At 33.2% G+C, this 18,922-nt stretch overlaps 3 protein-coding genes and 1 long non-coding RNA gene across 7 annotated transcripts; 2 read left to right on the forward strand and 2 right to left on the reverse strand.

Annotated features, from left to right (window-relative positions):
- Positions 1–1,976: 1,976 nt before the first annotated feature.
- Positions 1,977–5,124, forward strand: LOC107609286 (protein yippee-like). 2 transcript variants are annotated; one of them, XM_016311172.3, is made up of 6 exons: positions 1,977–2,117; positions 2,327–2,462; positions 3,758–3,801; positions 4,308–4,416; positions 4,500–4,555; positions 4,828–5,124. In XM_016311172.3, exons 2-6 carry the CDS (start codon positions 2,367–2,369, stop codon positions 4,910–4,912), a joined length of 390 nt encoding a protein of 129 aa, XP_016166658.1. In that variant the 5' UTR covers positions 1,977–2,117; positions 2,327–2,366; the 3' UTR covers positions 4,913–5,124. The 2 variants fall into 2 exon arrangements, with proteins under 2 accessions (XP_016166658.1, XP_088349762.1); XM_088493636.1 differs by lacking the exon at positions 1,977–2,117 and having other exon boundaries at positions 2,140–2,462.
- Positions 5,125–6,373: 1,249 nt separating this feature from the next.
- LOC107609321 (uncharacterized) lies at positions 6,374–10,733 on the forward strand. The gene is made up of 5 exons (XM_016311235.3): positions 6,374–7,304; positions 7,398–7,515; positions 8,516–8,630; positions 9,026–10,072; positions 10,287–10,733. The coding sequence occupies exons 1-5, from the start codon at positions 7,091–7,093 to the stop codon at positions 10,542–10,544; spliced, it is 1,752 nt and encodes a 583-aa protein (XP_016166721.1). The 5' UTR covers positions 6,374–7,090; the 3' UTR covers positions 10,545–10,733.
- A 1,722-nt stretch (positions 10,734–12,455) lies between these two features.
- On the reverse strand, positions 12,456–15,448 carry LOC148550325 (uncharacterized). The gene is made up of 3 exons (XR_015892358.1): positions 15,012–15,448; positions 14,830–14,889; positions 12,456–12,859 (listed from the first exon to the last, which is right to left on the reverse strand). It is a non-coding gene; the product is annotated as an uncharacterized LOC148550325 (long non-coding RNA).
- Positions 15,449–15,545: 97 nt separating this feature from the next.
- LOC107608795 (small ribosomal subunit protein uS13c) lies at positions 15,546–17,741 on the reverse strand. 3 transcript variants are annotated; one of them, XM_088494172.1, is made up of 5 exons: positions 17,265–17,724; positions 16,971–17,195; positions 16,714–16,891; positions 16,195–16,325; positions 15,546–15,724 (listed from the first exon to the last, which is right to left on the reverse strand). In XM_088494172.1, the coding sequence occupies exons 1-3, from the start codon at positions 17,367–17,369 to the stop codon at positions 16,832–16,834; spliced, it is 390 nt and encodes a 129-aa protein (XP_088350298.1). In that variant the 5' UTR covers positions 17,370–17,724; the 3' UTR covers positions 15,546–15,724; positions 16,195–16,325; positions 16,714–16,831. The 3 variants fall into 3 exon arrangements, with proteins under 3 accessions (XP_088350298.1, XP_088350299.1, XP_088350300.1); XM_088494173.1 differs by lacking the exon at positions 15,546–15,724 and having other exon boundaries at positions 17,265–17,491; positions 17,590–17,741; XM_088494174.1 differs by lacking the exons at positions 15,546–15,724; positions 16,195–16,325 and having other exon boundaries at positions 16,719–16,865; positions 17,265–17,731.
- Positions 17,742–18,922: the final 1,181 nt, after the last annotated feature.

Here is an 18,922-nt window from a genome sequence, read left to right on the forward strand (position 1 = left end):
CATACTTGTTAAGTAGAGGGACAAAAACTAAATTTTTTCTAATTTCGGGTACATAATATACATCAGTAAGAGTCAGTACTTTTCCAGAAATGAATTCAAGTTCCACCGTTTCTTTGCTCATTACTTGAACAGTTGATGCATTTTCCATGTACAGAATTGTCCCATTCTCTTCTTTGAATGTCTTGAAAAAATCTCTATTCTTGCATACATGTCGAGTTGCACCAGAATCTATCCACCATGATCCAATGTCTTCAATCATGTTGATCTCAGAAATAACAACAATAAGATTATCTTTTATTGCTGTGTCGTTCTTTTCTTTCTTCTTTCTTAAGAAACGACATTCTTTCTTAAAATGTCCTAATTTTTCACAATGAAAATAATTTTCTTTCTTTTTATTCTTTCTGAAATCACCATTGTTACCTTGAGATTTATTAAAATCTCAGTATCTCTTCTTGTTGGGCTTGTTGGATTTTTCATTTTCCATTACGTGAAGATTAGCATGAGCACTTTGCTCTTTAGTATCGTCTTGTTTACGATACTCTTCTTCAAGACGAAGGTGATTACTTACTTGCTCAAGAGAGACATCATCCTTTCTATGTTTCATAGTTCTTTTGAATTCTTTCCATGATGGAGGGAGTTTGTCAATAATTGAAGATACAATGATGGTATCATCCATGTGCATGTTATGTTGCTTAAAATTATTTAAAATACGCTCAATTTCATGCAGTTGTTCCATGACAGATCTACCATCAACCATCTTATAACTATTAAAACGAGTGACAAAAAATTTCTTACTAGTTGTGTCCTCGGCCATATATTTTGCCTCTAATTTGTCCCATAATTCTTTTGTGCTCCCAACATTTTGGTAGACATCAAACAGTGCATTAGCCATGCCATTGAGTATATTACCGGTGCATATATAGTCATCATTGTCCCATTTTTGTCTGGCTCATGTTTTTGCAATGGCCTCTCCTTCAACTTCTGGTGGTCTTAGTATGGTAAGAACATATGCCACTTTTAGTGTTGTGAGAAGGAAGTGCATCTTCTTTTGCCATCGTATGAAATTTTCACCATCAAATCTTTATAACTTGACAAAATTCGACATCATCTCCTTAATTGATGCAGTGACCATTTTTGTTTTATTGGTGAATAATTAAGCCTAAAGATTGTGAGTTAAGAGAGGAGGGGATAGTGAATCAAATAGCGTAATTCTTCTTCAAGGCGTGTGTTACACACACTTTCCTTTAGGCTTAATTCGCCCCCACCAATATACAATGGTGTGCAAAATGGGTTATTGGCGAATTTTCTGTAGGATACAATAAAGAACACTTGACTTGTTTATGCACTCACACAGTCAAGCTTACACTAAATGATAATTTACAGAATAATATTCTCTATTCTTTCTTTTGCGTATAAAGAAAGTGTTGAGATGGATTTTAGCAATAATGAAATGAAGAAAATTTATAGAGACGAAGTACATGCAACATGCAGTTACGTACTCAACAGACACAACTTTTTTAAATAGTTACAACCTTTCAACAGATATAACTTCTCAAATAATTGCAACCTTTTAACAGGCATAACTTTTGAATAAGTCACAACTCTATGAAGAGATGTAACTCTTCAAAATAATTTTTTACATATTTTAAAAATATATCTCACAGTCCGAATGGCGTGTCCCGCGGTGTTTTACAGTGGTGTGATGGACAAATACTTATATGTGGTGGAGGAGTTAGAAGGAAGTTGATGCTTGATATGGAGACGAAGGGGAGATTATTAATGTTACAAGTGTGAGAAGTGTTGAAGTTAGTCTCATATCAAAAAAAATAAAAAAAATGAAAAATTTATAAAATAAAAGACCCATTAACATTAACTGAGTAATCGAGAGCTCTCTGCGGTTGGCCCAATAACAATTAAACTAGTCATTTTACTGATTCATTAACCGGTTCTTGCAACCTTGCATGACACACAAACACACGTCTTGTCGCGTCTACTTTTTGCAGAAATAGAAAAAATAAAGAAAAAGAAAGCTACGATTCATTGATTGCTTCTCTCTCTCCACATTTCTCGCAAACTCCATTGTGTTGCGTCTTGCGTGTACCAAACCATAAACGCAGGTAATATTCAACCCCCATTCCCTTCTTCTTCACTCTTAGTCTTCTTCTCCTCACAATCTTCACTTTTCTCATTCCGCCAATCTACCCCTTAATCCTCCGATTCATAGAATTCACTCTCATAGCTTCAATTTCTTTTGGCCCTTTTGTGATTTCTCTCTGACTGGGTCGTTTTCTTCCAATTTCAAAAACGATCCTTCGTGGATCTTCAGATTCATTTGCAGAATAGCTTTTTTCTTCAGAGGCTGAGTCATGGGGAGGGTGTTTGTGACACATCTTGAAGGGAAGTTCTACAGCTGTAAGCACTGCCGCACCCATCTAGCTCTTTGTCAAGACATCGTCTCCAAGGTACGATTTTGATCCATGACCTAAACTTTTTTAACCATTTCTTCTTCTGGGTATGTAGCTTTTTACAAGCTAGATTTTTGTATGAGTTTGTGGTCTAATGTGGTTAGGGATAATCATCCTCTTATAATACTAAGTACTTACTCGTGTTATTGTTTATTTATTTTTTTTCTGTTATGGTTGATTTGTGTTACTTCGTCAAGTATTGTCTCATGGTTGTTGACCAATACAAGACTTTAACTTGATGATGAATTTGATCCACTTTCTAGAGTTATTTTTCTTTGCTCATCTACTTTGAAATGGAGCTGAGGTGCGTGTTTATTGATTGTTCTGTTTGGTGATGGCTTAAGGTGAAAAATATGTATTCCTTTTGGCTTAAAAATATTTATTGATTCTCATGTATTAGATATAGAATCAATCACTGATCTTGAGGTTGGAGCTGAGTTGGGCATTCGTATGGTGCTGGTCCTTGATGCTTTGTCTTGGTTTTGGGTGTGGTTTTTCATGAGATTGGGTTTTTCTTTTTGTGTACTCTTCCCAGTTGTGAACGGACTAAATAAATTGCTTAGATCTCAGAAGCCAAAACATAACAAACAGAATGGGTAATGAATAATGAAACGGAAAATAAATCAATCACGAAATATATCACTTCCACTTTGCTGGAAAATGGTAAAAAGGTAGAGATTTTCTGTGAATTTGATTGTTACAAACAAAAACCAAACCGCAACTTGGCTGGTTTTTCTGCCATACTGGAGCTATTAAAAGCCATGATATTATGAGTTTGATTCTTCATGCCTTGCTTTTAAATAAAGTGACAGTGTTTTAGGCCTTTTTTTGGGGGTGAATCTTCCTACAAGTAATGACATTTCCCCTGTTAAGTTGGAAACATTGTTTTAAATGCATATCTGTTATATGCTGAACAATAATTCAACTGATTGCAATTGCATTGCTTTCCACTTGCATACTTGCTTGCGTGTCAGTTGCTGGCACCAGCTCTTCAGTTTGCATCTACATGTGTTGGGACTTGTTGCCTATGGCACACTTATGCATTGTTCAATTCTGTTAATTAGTAATACCTGATGGATTTTCATTTTGATTATAAAATTTGAGAGATGGTGAAATGGGGATCTATTCTTCAAAAAAGATATATGTTTCGTGTAAAAGTTTCTCAAAATTTAGCTTTTTTGTTTCTAGATCCTTTATGGTAATGTTTGATTTAGACCAAGCCATTGTTATTTGGGCTTTTTCCTAAGAACAAATTTTCTAACTACCATTTTTGCCTGTGTTGTTTTATTCAGTCTTTCCACTGCAGACATGGGAAAGCTTATCTCTTCAGTAAGGTGTAAGTTATCCTTGATTTTTGGCACCTTGTGGTTGTGCAATCACTAATATAAAGAAACACGCTCTTGCTGGTGTTCGGATCCAAATTATCATCAGTAAAACATAGTAATTTTGTACTTGCCACTTTGTCGAAAAATGAAAAATAGAAGCAAAGAGAGCTTGGTTAAGGGAGATTCATTACTCGTTGCCGTCATCGATTGTGTTGGGTGTGCAAGTCTATCATGAATTCTCTCATGATTGTGATATAGAGACTTGCCAGTGGAAAAATGAAAATTATAGGTGCATGACAAGTTTACAACCACATAACCAGAAAAAACCATAATTCCTAACACACTCAAGTCTCTCATCTACTGACATTTAGTTTATTGTGGATGGTGTGATTATTGTCTCTTGTATATGTACTGAAAGTGTTGAACGGAATAATAGTGTTATTCATCGCTTCTAGCCACATTATATTCGCTGTTGGTTCTGCTCCCTAACTCGTTGAAATCTTGTTGATTTTAACAGTGTGAACGTTTCTCTTGGTGAAAACGAGGAGAGACAGATGATGACCGGGTGGCATACTGTGGCAGACATTTTCTGTGTTGGATGTGGATCGATTGTGGGTTGGAAATATGTAAGCTTTTCTGCGAAACTTCACTGGTATGATCCTTCTTCTTTCAATGAACCGCGTTACCTCACTCTATTGGTTTCTTTCAGGAAACTGCCCATGAAAAAACCCAGAAGTACAAGGAAGGAAAATCTGTCCTTGAACGGTTAGTAGTTATATTCTGTGACAAAACATTCTTAATCTAATGTGTGAATGTGTGTCGTATCTTGTCCTTGTACCCTATAGGGATGTTGTGACAGTTTGGATTCCTGTTCTTCGGAAAATTGGGAACATGGACAAAGATACAACATTCCTATCTTGTCTTTGTCACACGTCTCTGTATTTTCTATCGTGAGGCACTTGTGAAAGATAGGCTCCCAATGACGAAATGTAATGGTAACCGACGATGTAGTTTGTTTCGATGAACTTTGTGTGCAGGTACAAGGTTTCAGGTCCTGATGGCAGCAATTATTGGGTCAGCCATGAGGCACATGTTGGTGGGAGTGATGTAGATGATGCTTAGTAATAAATAAACCCACCGTTGACAATTAAATTGTACATACCCTTTAACTCCCTCTGTGTTGTTCAATCTATGTGGATTTGTAGGGGAAAATTAGCCAAATCAGCATCCCCCCCAAAAAAGAAAAACACAGTACATTTGGTTGTTGATTCTCATGTAAAAAGAAGCACTAATGCGCACACTTCTGATCTATCAAGTTGTTCATTTGTGGTTAATCTCTTTGTTCAGTATCTTTTAACGTTTTCTTGGCAATGAGATAAAAGGGTACTATGAATAAACCAAATTATGATTAATTGTAGCTGCTTATGTAGAAAGTTTCAAGATTAAATTGCAAATGCAGGTACTCAAGGTGAGGTTGGTTTATTTATGGTTAATTGAAGGTTACGCATATTGTTGTGTACTGAATGTAGTGTGTGTAACTTGTGTCGCAATGCAATCAAACTTTGTGTGGTTTCGTGATTTAACTGGGAACTTCTGGAATTAGGAGAGTATATTCCACTTGGATTTTCAAAGTCACACAGAATAAGCATTTCACATATCAAGATATATAAGATAAGATGATATAAGTTGAACTGATCAAACAATGTCATAAAAAGAGGAAGTAAATATATTTTCAGTTACCTAAATTTGAATAATTTTTTCTTTTTTCGGATATTCAATTATTCAGGTACCGAAAAATTCCAATAAATTAAACCGGCATGGAACATGTATATATGAAATTAGTCATCTATATAAAATATATATTAGAGTATAAATACATATTAAAAATATGTAAAATAAAATAATAGATGTATTTATATATACAAATATACGATGTTTAATTTGATAGCATATTTTTTTATGTATACATAGTATTAAATTAAAAATTGCTTTTGCTTAAAAAGTTGTAGAAAATAAATCTTATCCTTAAACACTTCTTACTTCCTAGGTAAAGAGTACTACAATTTTTCTTAATTAAATAAATTTTAATTATTTATTTCTTACATTTTATATTGATAATTCAGATTTAAATTTTTAGAATTTAGGAGTTTAGACTTCAGAATTTAATCTATTTATTTTGTTTTTATTTCTTTCTTTTACCTTTAATAGCAAGTAGGAGTATTTCATTTCTTGTTCAGTAATATTAGAAAAACAAAAAATAATTGGCCTAAATAATACAAATTTATCTTATTTAGTATTTATTTATTGCATGATGTATTAAATAAAACAAAAAAAAAATAAATTTTGTTAGTTTTGAGCTAATATTTTTTTGTTATCAAATATTTCTATTCTTATTTTGTTTGAAATGTATTATTATTCTCCAAAAATCTAAAATAATATTTTTTATAGAGAACATAACTTCTTAAAGTTTTTAATAATATTAATACATCAAAACTTTTTTTTTTGTTAAAAAGTTTATTTTAATATTCTTAAAATACATAGGAGAAAAATCTAAGTACCAAAAGAAAATCCAATAATTGGATTGCTACTAAAAGCGTAACAGAAGGTGAGGGTTATGATTGGAAAGTCACCGTTGGAAAAGGATTCAAAAAGAACAAAAGCGGAATAGAAGAAGAACACGAGATTGAGAATGAAGCAACGAGGGGCATTATGGTGATTATCCATCCAAACCATCCATGAAAGATTGAAAACACGTAACGTAGTCTTCAAGTGATAGTAACATCAAACGGAATCTATTCTCTCTCTCACTCCACGCTTTCCCCATTTTCCACTCCAAACTTCTCTCTAATTACCAAAATGCCACTCCCTCCCCTCTCCTTTCTTCTCTTTTCAGTCTTCACTCTCACTCCCTCCTTTTCTTCACAACAAATCGAACTTTCTGGAACCTCAATCTCTGTGCCTTCTCCTTCGAGCTTAAGCTTACACCACCTCCTTCTCTGAACCTCGCGCTACGTTAACATTGCTTATTTTCTTCCCTATTTTGAACTATTTTTTTCTTTATTTATTATTTATTTATTATTCTTTTAGCATTTGGCGTATAAAGTGTTATCGGTTGGTGTGAGGGTGAGAGGGTTTGGTGAAGTGAACAAGGGAACTAAGTTAGGTTCTTTGGTTGCAGCTTAATCATTAATAATTCATTATTGTTTTTATTTCGATCCCTAATTATTATTACTGCACAGTTTGAAGTTTCGAGTGTTGGAGTTTTCGATTTTTTATTTTTTAAAATTTTTTTGGTTGGGGATGAATCGGAGTGGTTTCAGGGGTCATGAAATGCAGATGCAAGCTGCGTTTAACCAGAGGCACCACCAATTGGGGGTGTTGAGGTCTTCTTCGGTGATGATGAAGGACAGGGACGAAGAACTCGCCTTGTTCCTTGAGATGAGGAAACGCGAGAAGGAGCGAACCGATTCGCTGCTTCGCGCCTCTGATGAACTCCATGCTGACGCACCCTTAGGTCTTACTGCATTTCTTATTCAAGCTTTTTTGGATATTGTTTAACTCTTTTATTGTTGTTGTTGTCAATTGAATTGGGTGTGTATTATTGCAGGGTCGAACCCGGGAACATCTCCATTGTTTAACATCCCGTTAGCCACGCCAGCTCCTGTGAGGAAGACTGGTGCTGATGATTTTCTCAATTCGGAGAACGATAAGAATGACTATGATTGGTATGTGCTGCTGCATCTTTCTATTTATGTTTAATGTAGTTCCTTGAGAATATGCTTTTTTGTAAAGGGAACGTTTTACAGTTTATAGTAGCTGATAGTTTATTGAGCACTTGAGCTGAACCAAATACATTTCTTAATTCTGAGTGAGGTAGATAGAATGATAAATTGGTCATAGGTGAATCTTATTTCTCTTACTGCTAGATAGTTAGATATTGGATTCAAGTTTTGCAAATTGAAAATAATAATAATAATAATAATAATAATAATAATAATAATAATAAGGCTGTGAGATATTTTATTACCATGTTGGGTCAACTCAGCTTGAACCAGCTAAGTATAATAAATTCTAGAAATTGGTGGTTTAAACAAAATTGAAGGAGGGAAAAAAAGTACATCTGGTTAGTTTCTTGAATGTGAAACATTAAGCTCATGAGTGTAAGCAGCTACCATTCATTTAATACATTGGCTAGTTTAAGCAAATTAGATGAAGGTCCACAATATACTGCTTGAATATAGAGGTCAAGGGTATAGTGTTTCATCTTTCCATGAAGTGTACAATTACGCTGGTTTTCATGCTAATGAATCTTGTGTCTTCACACTTGATATTTGACACACATAATGTTTAGTACTATTTATAGTTACTTCTTTGTAGTTGAATTATGTCTAGATAAATTTATGGAAACTGGTATAGTTAACTACACAATTAATATTCTAGATAATTCTGTTTTTAAGTCATAAGTAATTAGTACTGTCATGACACACTTTTAGCAGTATTATTGTCTTCACAATTTTTCTCCCAACGCTACTCAAATCACATTTGTAAACCTTTTTTGCATATATGCTCTTCGTATGAACAGACATAGGCTTTCATTATTATTAATAATAATGCATTATCTTTGGCCACATGCTATACATAATTGATATGACTTTTAATGTTTCTAATGTAAAGTGGAATGCATGTTTTTCAAATTAGGGCTTAGCTTGCTTATTGTCTTGTCAGGCTTCTAACTCCTCCGGGAACTCCACTTTTTCCATCTTTGGAGATGGAAACTCAAAAAACTGTTATGAGTCAGCTTGGTGGTCCAACTTCACGTCCCAATGTATTAAAATCTAGAGTAAGCAGTTCTATTCAAGGTTTTCGATCATACCAATCATTTTATGGCAATTGTCGTGTACATGTTCTGTGTTTTGTTTGAATTCCTTAATGAAATTGTTCTTATCCATGTAAGCTCCCTCCTGATTTTGGAGAAAGTTAATGAGCAATGTGATTATATTCACTACGCACCGTGCACGATAAACTTGACTTAAGCAGAAATTAAAGGATTCTTATTTTAAGTATCGAGGATTATGAAGAATGTATTGAGTTTTGCAGGTATCATTGACTAACGTGATCATTCTTGGTAATAATTGGTTCATGCTTTAACTTATATTTATAATTTGGCATTCTAGACTTTTATTCATGGCAGTAGTCATGAAGTCTCTTTGCTTAAAAACAGTTTCATGGTTTCAGTTGGCAAATTCTCTGTCAGAACCTAGTGGGAGGAGCAGCCTAGTATGTAAACAATCAGCTTTCTCGCCCGGGTTAAGTTCATCTAGTGGCGTAACTAGGAGGCCCTCATCATCATCAGGAAATCCAGGATCAAGACCTGCAACTCCTACTGGACGCCCTACATTGACCACAGCTTCAAAACCCAGATCTTCAACACCTACTTCTCGGGCTACCTTATCTTCAGCTAGGACGGCGGTTGCTACAAACAAGACCACATCTTCTACAACCAAGCCTGTGGTTTCTCTTACAAAGAGTATGATTTCTGCCTCCAAGACTACGGTCGCTGCAACTAAACCCACAGTTCCAGCTAGATCCTCTACACCTTTGTCAAGATCTACTGTAAGATCTTCAACACCAACTAGCAGGCCTACCGTACCTTCATCCAGGTCCATATCAAGGGCATCTACTCCAACTAGGCGACCAACCACACCATCAAGTGCACCCAGCATATCTGCTCCTTCAGCTAAGGCTTCTTCAATCTCCAAGCCAGCTCCGGTGGTGTCACGGCAACCAGCATCTTCACATGGCACTTCACCAACTGTAAGATCAAGACCATGGAATCCATCTGAGATGCCTGGCTTTTCACTTGATGCTCCACCCAATTTGAGGACATCACTACCAGAAAGGCCACTGTCAGCAACTAGGGGGAGGCCTGGAGCACCCAGTTCTCGGTCTTCATCTGTTGAGCCAGCTCCTAGCGGCAGACCAAGGCGGCAATCATGTTCTCCTTCTAGAGGACGGTCCTCTGGCGGTTCTCATCCTACAGGAAGCTCTATGCCTGCTGTCAGTCGTGGGTACTCAAAAGCAAATGACAATGTCAATCCTATTGTAATTGGCACCAAGATGGTTGAGAGGGTAATAAATATGCGGAAATTAGCACCACCAAGGCTGGATGACAAAAACTCTCCCCATGGTAATCTTTCTGGGAAGTCATCTTCGTCACCAGATAGCTCAGGTTTTGGAAGAACACTCTCAAAGAAATCCTTGGATATGGCTATTAGGCATATGGTACGCTTCTTCATATTTTCTATACTAGTTTGGATCTCGTAAGAATAAACTTGTAATGCATCTGATTCGAATCCCTTCTTGAAATGCTACAATAACTTGTTCCCTAACTGGACTCGTTTGATATTTGATGAATGATTGTTAAGCAGATCAAAGTGAATAAAACTGTGTCTAGATATATGTTTATTGCTTACACTTTTTTGTTTCTCTTGACCAGGATATACGGCAAAGGGTTCCAGGCAATTTACGACCATTGATGACAAACATTCCAGCATCTTCAATGTATAGTGTGCGCACGGGGGCTCAGCGTAGCCGTACTGTCAGTGTCTCGGGCTCACCTCATGCCACAAGCAGTAACGCTGGTTCTGAAATTAGTGTAAATCAAAATGGACACTGTCTAGATAGTAGTGAAATAGATGAGGATTTCGTCAGTGAGAGAGGTGGTCAATCTCCGACGAGTGTCCGGGGCAGGTGAAGGATGAGTCATGTATCTACATTTAAATGGCAAAAACATTCTTTCAGCCATGGTGGATTTGCATGTGAAGCTAACTATGCTTATGTTGTTGTAAAGTTTATTGGAAGAATGGAAGTGGTGTAACTTGTGTGTAACGGAAGGTATTTGTGATTATGTTCCTAATGGCCTATCGTTCATATTTGCCATCAAGGATGTTTTGTACTATTTTGTTGAAATTTAGTACTAAACATTTAACGCTATAGCATGTGTTGAAATATTTTAATTAAGGTTCATTATGCAAGTATTTGGTTTAAGTGACACGACAAATGTAGGGATTTTTTCAGAAATAAAATAAAAAAAAATTTATATTTTTTTAAACACCATTATTGAACTTTAATTTTTCAAATAAGATTTTTTTTTTTTTGGGGATTAGAGCAAGTTCGTTGGCAAACTCCCTTTAAATTTTTTGAAATCCGCGTTTTTAATCCATTTTAACTCATTATCATCGTCTACAAACAGTATACAGGAGTACACAAACATACACAAACAACAAGTATGGTTTCTTTAAGAATTTTTTTTAATTATAAATTAAAAAAATAATTCATATTTAATGATAGCAACCATTATCATCGTCTTCACATGTATACTAGATTAAGTTATATTTAACAAGGGTTTTTTTAATTATAAGTCGTATTTTATTTTGAAAAAAATTATTTATATTTTTTAAAATTTTTTTCAAAATAAAATACGATTTATAATTTAAAAAAATTCTTGTTAAATATGACTTATTCTAGTGTACCAATGTATTTTTGAAGACCATGATAATGGTTGCCATTGTTAAATGTGACTTATTTTTTAATTTATAATTTAAAAAAAATTCTTGAAGAAGCTATATTTGCTGTCTGTGTATTTTTGTGTACTCCTATATATTGTTTGTAAATCTATATACTATTTGGAGATGATAATGGATTAAAATGGATTAAAAATGCGAATTTAAAAAAATTTAAAGAGAATTTGCTGGAATAAGGCGAATTGTATAATTTTTATAGAATAAAAAAAATCGTATTTGAGGAATTAAAGTTTAAAAATGATGTTTAGAAAAATATGAATTTTTTTTATTTTATTTCTAAAAAAATCCACAAATGGTAGAAAAAAAACATATTTTTTTAAAGTTATAATTTATATTTTTTAATTTTTTTAAAAAATATTTTTTACGTAATAAATAAATAAATAAATATTTTTATATAGTTATATCTAAGCATAACTAATAAATAAAAAAAATTATATAAAATATTCAAACATAAAATTATTTTTATTCTTTTGTAAAAATCTTTTGAAAAAAGATAACTTAAAAATATATTTTTTTAAAAAATTCACTCAAATAATCTTTTTTATTTGATAAGATAGTAACAAATTAGAAAATTTTTTATGCCTATATATATGATTACAACAACACCGCAACATCACTTCAACGGTTGATAGCAAAGAACTGGTGTATGCAACTCTTGGATATACATAGCAACTTTGTTGAATTGAAGGAGTTTTTTCAAGGTAACTAAAGCTCTTCCTCTTTTAAGTATTTATATGTAAATTATAAATATATATATGTGAAAAAATCTATTGATGGTGATTCGAAAAATAAATGTATTTCTAATTTTCACCCATTATTTTATTAAATTTAGTTACTATTTACCATTCTTTGAATCAATAATTCTCCCCACTCTTTTAAGGTCATGAGAGTTTTGAACCAGTTAATAAACCGATAAAATTACTAGTTCAATAGTTTATTGGTTAAATTGAAGTTTAATCAATTTAATTAAATATTAAATAAAATAATTCTAAATAACAAAAATAATTTCAAACAACAGCAAAAATAATTATTCAGTAATCCATCAGAAAATCTTTTTTTTTTCTCTTCATCATGGCATGTACCTATTATTAGATGTCTTAAATATTTAAATAATATTCCTTTATATGCTATAACTTTTGAACAATTATTGTTTACATATTGATGTAAGTTTTTTTTGTCCTTTACTAAACTATTGTATCTGCCTTGTTATGAATGGAATACCGCTATAATGAAGAGAAACAGATGGAGAATTACAAGCATCAACAATTGATAAAGATAATAGAGGAGCAAGAGCAAGAAACTAAGAACAAGAAGAACCAAGAACAACAAAGTGGTTACTCTGTGGAAGAAAGAACAACCATTGGTGGTGGTGGCGCAACTACGACGCCAAAGGCAGTGGACATTGCTCCTCGTCTGACATCTTTTCTTGAGAAAGATGAATCTTTTCTTACTCCTTGGAGTTGGAATTCCAATTCTTCTTCAAGTTCTTTAAACCAACAAGGAAGAAAAAGCCACCATCAATTTCAACCTGGGTCGTTTTTCGTTAGAGAGGTAAAACTCTTAATTCAATTCAATTCAAACCAGTTCTCTTTTTTTTTTCTTTTATAATTCTTGATTATTAGTGCAATCATTAACCTTTTTTATTTTATTAATGATTATTATCAGTATCCAGAGTATTTTGGGAGTCATAATTATTATCCGGTACCTAATCAATCTGATTCGAAAAAGCCTAATCCATCTGATTCGAAAAAGCCTAATCCATAAGGTATGTGAAAAGACTGATTTTTTTTTTGTTTTATATATATATATATATATATATAACAATTTGATGAATGAACAATGTTAGCTTTATTTATTGATTTGACAATCCAATTTTACAAACTAGCTTCACAAATCACAGTTATTGTTTATACATTCAAATTAATGTTACAATCAAATACATATCACCCTATCTGATCTTTGGATTAAAGGTGTATGTTAGTTTCTCGTACTGGTTGTTTATGGGGTTTTAGAGTATGTATGTATCTTTATAATAATTATACCCGGTGATGTGTATTGCTATGTAAATTATGTTCAATCTTTACTATTCTTTATCTTTTAAATTGTTCAATTATAATATGGTATCATATTCTATTTTATATTTGTTGGGTCACATGTGTATCGTATATTTTAATTTTAAATATTCAGTTCTAGATGTTTTAGAAAATATGATATATTTGTTAAATATAATTTTGATATTCTTTATTAAGCTAGTTTTTAAAATTGAATTAGATTCGATTAATTTTAGTTCAACTACATGTCAAGAAATATAAAAATGAATAAGTTGATGGAATATATTATTCATCAAAACTCAAAATTCTCCTCTTTACTTTTTTTTTCCAGGTTTGTTGACTGCGTTGACTAGAAGAGGTCTTAATAGCGTGACAGTGAGAGAGCAAGGAATGAAACATGGAGAGAGTAATTAATTCTGATAATTCTTTATAGTTAGTATTGGAGGTAGTTTAGTTTAATTTATTCTTGTTTGTTGGAACTTGGAATTAAATATGGGTCTGGATTCTGATTTTTCTGCATCGTTTGGAATATTTTAGTAAAATATTTAGATACATTGACATAAAAGTACATTCTCTTATTTCTGCAAATTTTCTAATTTTTCTTATTTATCTTACTCTTTCCATTTGAGGATAAGAAAAACTATTAACAGAATATCTTTACATGATACAGTTTCTGTTTGATAAGAAAAAAATTATCAAAACTGTATGGTTTGCTTAGCAAGAAGTTGGTGTGTGAAAGCTTAAACCAATCAATTCTCAACCATTGCTTTATTTATTTTAAAGCTAATTATTTCTACAGATTAATGTGTATTTCAAGTTGTTTATTTTCACTTTTCTGTTATAATTAGATTAATCTGAAATTTGTTGAGAACTGATAATATGGGTTAGATCTTGGATATTCTAAAATTTAGTGTTAAAAGAAAAATCTTTAACCAAAATATAGATTTATTTTGTTTCTCATTTATGCTAATTGAAAATTTAATATTAATTTTAACGAGCAATAATGTTTGAGATACACACAAAAAAAAAATAGTAAAAATAGTCTAAATTTATTTTATTTAGTATTTATCAATTGTAAATATTTTAAAAAAAAAAAAGCAAATTTGAACATTTTTTTGTTCTAGTTTGGGCTGTAATTTAACGTGATTTTGTTAAATATGAATACTTAATAATTTAGTTATCTTATCTTATTTTATCTTATCTTGATATCATTAACCTTTATCTTATCCTTGGGAAAGAACATGCCCTATTGGTATCATTAACCTTGGCATAAACTACTCCTTTATCTTATCTTTTCTAATTATCCTTGTGAATTTAGTTACCATTCACATGAAGCCTAGTGCAGAGCAAGTAGTTTATGAAGATAACTAGAGAACATCAAATAAAGAGGGCAGAGAAATCAGACCTTAGTTTCACAGGCAGTAACGTCATAGCGAAAAAGCCTTCTCGGCATCCGATCTTCCCACTACAACACCAAAGCACAAAAACTTAAGCACATAACATGATAAACAGTACATACAACAACAAAACTGATGAAAATGTTAAACATGTTGATCAAATCTGCCACCATCAAAACTTCATAATTACCTCCCCAAGAATGAGCGAGTCCAACCCAAGAATGAGCGAGTCCAAAAAGGCCACATATTGCTCTTTGCATAGTGGCAAGTCCTTTCCACCAACCTTCTCAACCTCTTTAAATTTTATTTTAATTTATTTAGTTATCCTTTTTTTGGTGTTCCATATTGTTAATCCAATATCTGTACATGAAATATTTAAATAAGTATAAATTATTAGGTAGATTTAAGTTTTGATATCACATATGCACGACAATTAAGTAAAGCAACATATTAAGTGTTTTGATATCACTACAATTATTTATCAATGGCAATTCATCCTAGTCTCTTGGATTATGAAGTCTCTTACAAAGGAAACCTAAAATCCTCACTGCAATGACAAATCAATGGCAATGCAGTGCATCGTAGTCTCTTCAATTATCAGCTCCTTTTTCTGTAATATAAAAGCCGGTCAATGTGGCGGAGAAAAATGCAAAGCGCAATAAAAGAAAACAGAAACAAACATTAAAATAGAGAAAAAGGGAAATAGATTAAGGTGAAATGCAACCTGCTCCTGGTATTCCTTTGCATATTGCTTTGCCCTGCTGTAAATGAGCTTGCGGCTCTCAGCTCTCTTTTTCTTTGCAGCATCAAGCTCCTCCTTTTTCTTCAAGGCCCATTCCTCTTCCCTCTTTTGCTTCTTAAGCACAGACTCGGGAACAATTGCTTTCACCTCCTCACCCATCTCTTCCATTCATTCAAAATAAAAATCTCAGTTATAATTAACATCCAACAAAGAATTCATTAGTTTCATTTATTATACTGACACATTTCAGCTCCAACTCAAAAGCTAAATGTTCAGTGTTTCAAATAAGAAAACTACAAGCTCTCTAAAACAATAAAAAAAATAGGTCCTTCCAATGTTTTTTAACAATGAAAATCCGTTTACATCAAACTCATACTAAGAACAGAGAACTTCCCATGTTTTTTAACAATGATAATCCAATTTTCCACACAACATGCTGAATACAAGCTAATCAGATCACGAGATATAATAAGAATAACACGGACAAATCAAAAGAGTGACAGAAAAGAAATGAAGCCGAAACAAGGAATGAAAATCAACAAGCAATAGATCTGGAAATCGCAGAAGATTGAAGGAAACACGAAGAGTGAAGAGAATAGACATTAACGGAGGGAACTGAGAGGGAACGAACCTGCTGAAAGTGGAATGCGAAGTCGCTCTCAGAGAGATTAGGGTTTTGGTGTGTGGCGACTGAGTTCTTAATGGATCGGAATCGGCGATTAGGAGGTTACCTGCTTGAAGACTCAATGATATGATCCATCCCTATTCATAAAGAAAAATTCAAATTATTAGCCTTATTAGCTTCTCTAATAAGCACCCAACCCCAATCTGGTTCAACAAAATACTATCTTAATTAGGAATATGAAAGCTAATCAAATTTAATCAAGCATAAAGCAGAGTTTGTTACACACAGAAAGCATATATATAAGAGGAAATAGGAAATGTAAAAGCATATATACTCCTACTACTGCATGTGGACAGTACTCTTAATGTGAAACAGATAATCGGTGGCGTTCTTAATTAAGTAATTTCCACACAGAAATTAAAATTTCACTAATTAATCAAGATCCATATTATGTATATTTATGAGCAGTGAAATTAAGTAAAGGTGATATTGGATTAGAGAGAGAGAGAATGAAGGGGTACGAACCAGGGATCGCTGGAATATTCGAAGAGCTTGCCTTTGGTAGAGAAGATGATGAGTGCGACCTCGGCATCGCATAGCACTGAGATTTCGTTTGCCTTCTTCAGCAAACGTACCTATCTACCTATCCTCTGTAACATTGAATCTCCTTCAATCTCCTAATATTCAGCACATTAAACCTCCTCTGAGAAAATCAATAAACACATCAATAAAGTAAACTTTCTTCTTAATTAATTGAATGGTTTAAGCGAAAGGAAACTAACCAAATCGCCTTCAATGACGTATTTGGAGACTTTATCTCTAAGAGTGATGAGTTCCTCTTCGCTGAGATCCTTAGTGACCTTGTTGTCCACGCTTATATCGCAGAGAATCTTGCGAGCTCTGCTCCTTCCGATTCCATGGATGTACTGTAGCGAGAACTCGATTCTCTTGTTGTTCGGAATCTCCACTCCGCCAACTCGAGCGCACTCTATGCTTAACCCTCTCACCTGAGCACACAAATTCGAAAGTAAACAAAGAAATTTCAGAAATGTAAGGTAGAGTTTGTTTTATGTTACCTTGGGAGGGTTGAGAACAGGGAAATAGACGGCTCTGGAAAGAGGTCTAGGGTTTGAGATTAGGGCGAGAGAGGGAGCTACGGGCATCGCTAGCGTTTGTGCCATGCTCGAGTTGTTCTTCTTCTTCCTCTGCTGCTAGAAAAAAAAAAAATAGAAAAACAATTCTCTTTGAGAACGTGACTTGCCTGTTAATCTTGTTCTCGATCCTCTTCAACTGCACTCTTCCGCTTCCCATCGATCCACAGACAAAAAAAAGTCTTTTTAGATTACACTAACAAGAGAGAGAAAGCTTAAATTTGAAGAACCCAAAGAACACAGTAAGTACTTGTGGTTCTTCCAACAATATTCTAAGAATTTTGAAGGTCTACGGAAGGTACGGAACATATTAAGTGATGTCTCTCTGTTTCTCTCCCTTCGAAGAATATGAAACGCAGGGAACTGTTTAACTTCTTCTACATGTGTTCATAATTAATTGGATTAACGGATGGCTTCGAGAATAACCATCTGGATGAAAGGGCCTAAGCGCTTAAACTGATTTTGGGTTCATCAAGGATTGACCTTTTAGATCTAGAACTCTAATATTATATCTAAAACCACTCATCTCAAAAGTGTAATTTGACAGGACAATGTAACACTAATGGTCATATCTTTAATACTTCCTAAACCTCTATTGTACGCTTAAACCATTGGCTCTCTATACTTTCCCATATTAAAATTATAATTTTAAATTATTTTTTAAAATTAATTTAAATTATAATAATTTGATTAATAAAAAAGTAATCTATTATGTATTATTTGTTTTTTTAACCTAGTGTTAATCGTATTAACTTTAAAATAATTATTAATTAATTTTAATAATATATTTTTTTTAATAAATCAGACATATATGCTCATTTTTTTACAAATGGAGAAGCTCATGGTGTATCACCATGAAATGGAGCAACAGCCAAAATTTTCACTACTATGGGTGTAAGGAAAAAAACGCAGTTTCCGTTTTTCATTTTCTAGTATTTCGTTTTTTTTTTGTTTCAAATTAAACAAAACGTAACTTCCGTTTTGCATTTGAATTTTTTTTTATTTAAGAGAAAAGCATAAACGCAGGTTGCGTTTGTCAGAAAAGATTTATTAATTTTTTTTTTAAAAAGTAAAACGTAGGCTACGTTTGTCAGATGGGCTGTTCAAATTTTTTTGGAAGAAGAGAAAACGCAGATTGCGTTTTATTTGGGCCTAATTTTTTTTCGAAATGTAGGGGTGTGCATGGGCCGGGTGAAACCGGGTTTGATGTGACCCAGATCCGACCCGAAATATATACCGGGCCTATTTGTTAGACCCGAACCCGACCCTAGACCCGATGAAATCTATACACTTTCGGGCCACAATTATACCGGGTAAAAACCGGGTGAAAACCGGGCCGTTAACATTATATTACCTTGATACCTTCTTGTAAGTTAGCATGTAAAAATATCCAAATTTTCAAGACTCCAACCATTATTTGATATGATAAATTCACTTAGAAAAATATAATAAGAACTAACTCTTCTCTAAAATTAAAGTATAACCATAATCAATACTAATATTGCCTAATAACACCAAATATTTAAATCAATACAAATAACACAAGATTATGCATTAGTCTAAAGTCTTATGCATTTTAAACA

The sequence above is a fragment of the Arachis ipaensis genome, chromosome B7, assembly GCF_059453495.1.
Source record: "Arachis ipaensis isolate K30076 ecotype BB chromosome B7, ASM5945349v1, whole genome shotgun sequence".
Classification (NCBI taxonomy): Eukaryota; Viridiplantae; Streptophyta; class Magnoliopsida; order Fabales; family Fabaceae; genus Arachis; species Arachis ipaensis.

Bases quoted from the DNA above. Each gene is read 5' to 3' on its own strand.
- LOC107608795 (XM_088494172.1), bottom strand. From the start codon at position 17,369: ATGGCACAAACGCTAGCGATGCCCGTAGCTCCCTCTCTCGCCCTAATC. The intron at 17,196-17,264 runs GTAACATAAAAC...TTGTGTGCTCAG, and splicing joins CTGTTCTCAACCCTCCCAAG to GTGAGAGGGTTAAGCATAGA. The intron at 16,892-16,970 runs GTTAGTTTCCTT...TGATTTTCTCAG, and splicing joins ACGTCATTGAAGGCGATTTG to AGGAGGTTTAATGTGCTGAA.
- LOC107609286 (XM_016311172.3), top strand. From the start codon at position 2,367: ATGGGGAGGGTGTTTGTGACACATCTTGAAGGGAAGTTCTACAGCTGT. The intron at 3,802-4,307 runs GTAAGTTATCCT...TGATTTTAACAG, and splicing joins GCTTATCTCTTCAGTAAGGT to TGTGAACGTTTCTCTTGGTG. The intron at 4,556-4,827 runs GTTAGTAGTTAT...CTTTGTGTGCAG, and splicing joins GGAAAATCTGTCCTTGAACG to GTACAAGGTTTCAGGTCCTG.
- LOC107609321 (XM_016311235.3), top strand. From the start codon at position 7,091: ATGAATCGGAGTGGTTTCAGGGGTCATGAAATGCAGATGCAAGCTGCG. The intron at 7,305-7,397 runs GTCTTACTGCAT...GTATTATTGCAG, and splicing joins CCATGCTGACGCACCCTTAG to GGTCGAACCCGGGAACATCT. The intron at 8,631-9,025 runs GTAAGCAGTTCT...TCATGGTTTCAG, and splicing joins CCAATGTATTAAAATCTAGA to TTGGCAAATTCTCTGTCAGA.